A 6765-nucleotide genomic window follows, 5' to 3' on the forward strand; every position below is an offset into this window, starting at 1 on the left:
AACCACAAAAAATAACCGAAGTCTGAAAGAGAGAACAAAAGAAATAAAAAAGAAACACAAGCTGAATGAGTCATTAAGAAAATGTATTAAGAAGGAAATGAAGAAAGAAAGAAAGAAAGAAAGAAAGAAAGAAAGAAAGAAAGAAAGAAAGAAAGAAAGAAAAAGAAAGAAAGAAAGAAAGAAAGAAAGAAAGGAAAGATGGATTTATCTAGCAGCTGAAGCATGAACACTGCTGAACGTTCATCTGAAGCTATAACACTGTGGGTAAAAACTGAGCAGTGCTGATTTTCAGTACTTTATTAATTCTGAATAAAACACTGAATGGTGTAAAAACAGTTCATTTGAGTTTCATTTGAATGTGTTCTGAGGCTGACGGTGTTGAGTCTCTGCTCCGGCGTGTGACGTGTACAGTGTTGTGTGGCGTCAGTGAGTCTGTGCTCCAGCGAGCGTCCCTCAGAGCCGTGCTGCACTCTGTGTGTGTGTGTGTGTGTGTGTGTGTGTGTTCAGGGTCTCTGAGCGAGCCGGCCCTTCCCCTCCTCCTGCTCGCTCAGTTTGAAGTGTGTGTAGCTCAGGATGCCGCCGAGCGTACAGGCGATGCCCAGACCCTGGTGCAGAGACAGCGGCTCCTGGAACAGCACGTAACCTCCGAGCAGCGTGATGCAGAACTTAAAGTGACCAAACATGTTGTAGCTGTGAGGCCCAGGGGTTAAAGGTCAACAACACACACTTAAAATCAGATAAAAGAGGAATGAACGAAAATTACATTTTAAGCTGACAGGAAAAAAAAAAAAACACCAAAAGAAAACTCAGTATGGGAAAAAAGGAAAAAGAAAAGAGGGGAAATAAAAATTTTAAAGAGAAAAATAAAGGGTTAAAAAAAATCAGAAAAAAGTTAGATAAGAAAGATAAGAAAAGGGGAAAACAAAATAAAAGACATAACAACGAGAAAAGAAAATGGAAAAAAAAAAGAAAAAAAAAGAACGAAAGTAGATAAAAACAAGAAAAGGAAAAAAAAAGAAAAGGGAAAATAATATTAAAATAAAAAAAGCAGAGACATGGAAGGAAAAAAAACAAAGAATAAAACAAAGAGGAATAAATAATAAAGAAAGAAAAGAGAGAAAAATGTAAGGAAAGTGTAGAATAAAGAAAAGAGAACAAGAAGGAAAGAAAGTGATAAACAAGTGAAGAAAGGTGTAAAAAAAAAAAAAAATTAAAGGAATGAGAGGAAAATAAGAGGAAGGAATAAAGAAATAATAAAGAAGGGGAATAAGAGAGAAATAAAGAAAGACAGACAAAAATTTAAAAAATGGATAGAATAGATCAGAGGAAAGAAAGAAGCAACCAAGAATTCCAGAGGAAGTGAAAGAATAAAATTCGTCACACAGAGCTCATGTTCAAGTCACAGCGCCACCTAGTGCTGAAGCTCAGACTCTACACACGTGACTCAGAGAGAAAGGATACGTGACGGGAGACGTGTTCCCAATGATCCAGTAGATGGACATATTCACCAGGAAGGCAATAATTCCGGACAGGAACACCATCGCCTGCAAATAATAAATAAATAAATAACATAATAAAAATACAAATAATAAGAAGAAAAAAGCTCATGTTTGTTATATAAGAAAACTCACTCTATGATAATCAGTAAGATGGAATTTCTGGTTATTTCTCATTTCTTTATAAATGCCGTGACGCTGTACGTGTTCCAACAACCACGCCACAGTAAAAGTCACAGAACATCAGACTTTTATCTTCGTTCTGATGTTTGATCTGAACATTAACTGAAGTTCTTGAAGTTCTATATCTGAGGATTTTACACACTGCAACCTGATTGGCTGATAGACAACTGCATGAACGAGTACAGGTGTTCCTAATAAAGTGGACAGGTGGCCTGTGCGGGCGAGACGCGAGGGTCTTACAGGAAGGAGTTTAGAGATCCTTGTGGACTTTGGAGATGATTAAATGTTTTGGATTGTTCACCTCCATAAAGTGGAGACAAGTCTTTTCTCTCCCTCTGTTAACAATAACAAACATTTCTGTTTCATCATTTTATTATCTGCAGGAGAGGAAGACATGCCTGGGACCTGACGTCCTTTAAGTAGTCAGATAAGGAGCAGAGAGACCTTTGAGCTGTTGGGTTTGTGTGCTGGTGGAACATTAAATAGTGTCGGGCTCAGGATCGAACCCTGAGTGACTCCACAGGACAAAAGGACACAGTTAGATAAGTAATGATGAAGAGCGTCCACACCAGAGCACACGGGCTGGTAGCCCAGGAGTCACTACACGCTTCATTACATGTACTACAGAAATTACATGTACTACAGGTTCGCCAGATCTTTAGAGATAAATTCATTCATTCATTCATTCATTAATTCTCCCAAAGACTTTTTGACTGAATTAAAAAAAAGTCTGAATTTGGGACGTTCAGAAAACTCTGAGACGAAGCCCACAGTCGTCTAACCTCGAAGGTTTCGAAGGAGCTAGTGTGTGTTAGTGTGAGTGTGTGTTAGTGCAAGTGTGTTAGTGCGAGTGTGTGTGTTAGTGTAGGTGTGTTAGTGTGAGTGTGTTAGTGTGAGTGTGTGTGTGTGTTAGTGTGAGTCTGTGTGTTAGTGCGAGTGTGTTAGTGTGAGTGTGTTAGTTGAGTGTGTCTGTGTGTTAGTGTGAGTGTGTTAGTGTGAGTGTGTGTTAGTGTGAGTGTGTGTGTTAGTGTGAGTCTGTGTGTGTTAGTGCGAGTGTGTTAGTGTGAGTGTGTTAGTTGAGTGTGTCTGTGTGTTAGTGTGAGTGTGTTAGTGTGAGTGCGAGTGTGTGTTAGTGCGAGTGTGTGTGTGTTAGTGTGAATTTGTTAGTGTGAACGTGTTAGTGCGAGTGTGTTAATGTGTGTGTGTGTTAATGTGTGTGTTAATGCGAGTGTGTTAGTGTCAGTGTGTGTGTTAGTGTGAGTGTGTGTGTTAGTGTGTGTTTGTGTGAATGTGTTCCAGGTGTTAAAGACAGAAAACGTCTCACATCACACTTTAACACAAACCTGTCAGAAATCTTTAATCTTTATTAATCAGCATCCTCCTGAATTCAGATTATTAACAAACAACATTTTCTTTTCTTTTAATTGAATTTCTGTAGAGCTTCAAAATAAAATTACTGTAGAGCTTCTGTTAGTCTGAAATTGTGTAGTTTTATCTCACACGATGAGGAATTAGTTACACACGCACACACGCAGACACACACACATGCATGCACACACGCAGACACACACACACACAAACCACCTGAACAAAACTGCCCTTTGTGAAACTTTCTAGCACACACTGTAAAAAAAGAGAGAGAGAGTGTATTTGTGTGTGTGTGTGTGTGTGTGTGTGTGTGTGTGTGTGTGTGTAGGAAATTCCTGTGGCTCTGTGGGAGAGGTGTGTCTGACTAATGAAACAGAAGCTTCTCTCTCTCACACACACACACACACTCACACACACTCACCAGGGCCTGTGGAGACCAGGGGCCGAAGATGCCCCCCTCTCCGGTGAGGGGCTCGAAGAAGGGGACGATTGTGAGGAGGAAAGCGGAGGACATGGGGGCCTGGTAATACAACAACTGCATGGAGTTCACCTGCAGCTCATGCTGCTTCGCTCCAACCCACTGTAACACACACACACACACACACACACACACACACACACACACACACACACACACACACGCACACACACAAACACCAAAATGTCAGATTAATGATCATCTCCATCTCTTATATTTTTTAAACATCTCTTACTGATTTATTGTGACAGAAAGTTACATTCTATAAGATTAAAAAACTTTTACAAAATAAATAATGTTGGGCTTTTAATCCATTTATAAACAACTTCCTGTCTTCTGGCACTGGAGACTCCTTCCTTAAACATTAAATAGCACGCCGACGTGTTTACTTGTTTATTTCGTTTGCTGTACGAGTCCCTGTGAACAAGCTGTTGCTATAGAAACGATAACATATTAGAACGAGCACCGTGCACTGATTGATAGAAAATGAATTAACATCGTCTGACCAATCAGAATCCAGTCTTCAGCAGCGCTTTGATGTGTCATAAATAATAGGAAAGCTTTCAAAATCAGTAAACACGATGTCAGTAAAGACATAAACCTAAACCTTACTGCAATGCACTGCTGGCAGGTCTACCTATGAACGCAATCCGTCCTCTGCAAATGATCCAAAATGCAGCTGCACGGCTTGTTTTCAACCTGCCAAAGTTCTCGCATACCGCCCCGCTGCTGCGATCCCTCCACTGGCTTCCTGTAGCTGCACGCATCAGATTCAAAACACTGATGCTGGCCTACAAAGCCAAAAATGCACCAGCTCCCTCTTACCTCAAAGCCCTCATCACTCCTCACACTGCACCCCGCACCCTCCGATCTACAGCACTGCTCGACTGGTTCCACCATCTCTCAGGGTAAGAGGCAAGTATACTACAAGACTCTTCTCTGTTCTGGCACAAAGGTGGTGGAACGAACTTCCCCTAGAGGTCCGGACAGCTGTCACTGGCTATTTTCAAGCGGTGGTTGAAGACCTACTTATTCAGGAAACACTTCAACTAGCACTTCTTTCATTATCTTTTGCATTTAAAAAAAAAAAAAAACACACCTTTGACACTTTCATTGTAACTCTGAACAAATGTTTTAAACTCATGGTATCTTAAGTATGTAACTTAGTGATCCAGCATTAATGTATTCAATGTTAGAGATTTAAGCACTTATGTACGTCGCTCTGGATAAGGGCGTCTGCCAAATGCTGTAAATGTAAATGTAAATGTAAATGTAAATCTCGTTCACGTGGACGAGAAGCTCTGAATCTCTCCAGGATTTTAGAAGAAACTTCTTACCACTTGGTACAGAGAGGTGACCAGGACCCCCAGCGTGGCGAAGACGATCCCCAACAAGTTAAACTTCACATCGTAGTAGGAGTTCAGGATCACGCCTAACGTGATCGGCACCTTTAAAATAAAACACTTGTTTCATCATCAACACAAAAAAGCAACTCATTCGATCGATTAATCATTTTTTTAAAGACTGCATTAACAAGTGTGTGTTGTATTTTCTAAAAATCCCACTGAGTAAGTGTGTGATGAGTGATGTGTGTGTGATGCTTGATGTGAGTGTGATGTGTGATGCGTGAGTGTGATGCGTGATGTGTGAGTGTGATGTATGATGTGTGATGCGTGAGTCTGATGCGCGAGTGTGATGCATGATGCATGATGTGTGTGTGATGCGTGATGTGTGTGTGATGCATGATGTGTGATGTGTGTGTGATGCGTGTGTGATATGTGATACGTGTGTGATATGTGATGCGTGATGTGTGTGTGATGCATGATGTGTGATATGTGATGCGTGAGTGTGATGCATGATGCGTGATGCGTGTGTGATGCGTGTGTGATGCGTGTGTGATGTGTGATGCTAAACCGGACACCACAGACATCCCTTAACGTTAGCTACATTAGCTTTGGGGATCGAGAATAAAACTAAAGAAGTGAGTGTAAAAGCATGAACGTGTCTCAGCAGAGTGAACATACTGCATATGAGAGAGGACACGAGCTTCACTTCATTCCTCAACAAACTTTTCCTTTCGTTGGATGTGGCATGTTATGACATGGTGCCGTGTTGTGACGTCACGCGACCTGCCGTGTTGTGACGTCACGCGACGTGGCGACTCACCAGCGTGAGTTTGATGTTGGTGGAGAAGCTCTTCCTGTAGTAGGTGGTCTGGATGAGGATGATGACCGGGGTGGTCATGGCTTTGGCCAGCTGGTACGTCCCGATGGTGTTGTTCTGCAGAGACAAGTTGGTCAGAGCCACGAAGCCGCAGAAGCTCAGCGCCAGGAGCAGGATGCTGGAAGCTCGCAGACTCTTCGGGGAGAAAATGTCCATCTTCTGGCACACGAAGAGCCCCAGCCATGTGACCACGAAGTGCACCAGAGTCAGGGTCATGTTGGGGAAGCCGTAATGCACGTAGATCCATTTGTTGATGAAGACGATGCATATGGAGGAGAGCAGGTTGACCATCAGCCCTGACACGATCCTGCTGTTAGACAACAGCTTCCACACAACCGGAGACATCCTGCAGGTGTGTGAAGGTCTACTCAAGCTTCCCGAACTCACCGAGGACTCACTGAGCCGAAACAACACACATGTCTACACGGAATGGAGCTCATTCACTGCTCCAACCTTTCTCACGCCGCTTCTGCTCCTCCTGGACGCCTGTCTGTGACGTCACTGTAACGCGACGCCGAGTAAACAAGGGCTGTGTGCCAATCCACACGAAGTGAACTACAACAAACTAGCAAACCTGGGGCACTAAATAAAGTGATTATTCACTAAATAAAGTGATTACACACTAAATAAAGTGATTATACACTAAATAACGTGATTATACACTAAATAAAGTGATTATTTACTAAATAAAGTGATTATACACTAAATAAGGTGATTATACACTAAATAACGTGATTATACACTCAATAACGTGATTATACACTAAATAAGGTGATTATACACTAAATAACGTGATTATACACTAAATAAAGTGATTATACACTAAATAAAGTGATTATACACTAAATAACGTGATTATACACTAAATAATGTGATTATACACTAAATAAAGTGATTATTCACTAAATAAAGTGATTATTCACTAAATAACGTGATTATACACTAAATAATGTGATTATACACTAAATAAAGTGATTATTCACTAAATAAAGTGATTATACACTAAATAACGTGATT

General features: G+C 41.2%; 1 protein-coding gene across 2 annotated transcripts; it reads right to left on the reverse strand.

The window, feature by feature from the left end:
- Window positions 1-282: 282 nt before the first annotated feature.
- Window positions 283-6245, reverse strand: slc35e3 (solute carrier family 35 member E3). Of its 2 annotated transcripts, XM_060890041.1 has the most exons (6): window positions 5692-6245; window positions 4863-4973; window positions 3469-3627; window positions 1462-1544; window positions 484-690; window positions 283-444 (listed from the first exon to the last, which is right to left on the reverse strand). In XM_060890041.1, the coding sequence occupies exons 1-5, from the start codon at window positions 6091-6093 to the stop codon at window positions 504-506; spliced, it is 942 nt and encodes a 313-aa protein (XP_060746024.1). In that variant the 5' UTR covers window positions 6094-6245; the 3' UTR covers window positions 283-444; window positions 484-503. The 2 variants fall into 2 exon arrangements, with proteins under 2 accessions (XP_060746024.1, XP_060746023.1); XM_060890040.1 differs by having other exon boundaries at window positions 283-690.
- Window positions 6246-6765: the final 520 nt, after the last annotated feature.

This window comes from Tachysurus vachellii, chromosome 16, assembly GCF_030014155.1.
Source record: "Tachysurus vachellii isolate PV-2020 chromosome 16, HZAU_Pvac_v1, whole genome shotgun sequence".
Classification (NCBI taxonomy): Eukaryota; Metazoa; Chordata; class Actinopteri; order Siluriformes; family Bagridae; genus Tachysurus; species Tachysurus vachellii.

Excerpts from the sequence above, each read along its gene's own strand:
- slc35e3 (XM_060890041.1), bottom strand. The coding sequence starts at position 6,093 with ATGTCTCCGGTTGTGTGGAAGCTGTTGTCTAACAGCAGGATCGTGTCA. Across the intron at positions 4,974-5,691 it reads CCAACATCAAACTCACGCTG|GTGCCGATCACGTTAGGCGT; the intron begins GTGAGTCGCCAC and ends TTTATTTTAAAG. Across the intron at positions 691-1,461 it reads GGGAACACGTCTCCCGTCAC|CTACAACATGTTTGGTCACT; the intron begins GTATCCTTTCTC and ends TGGGCCTCACAG.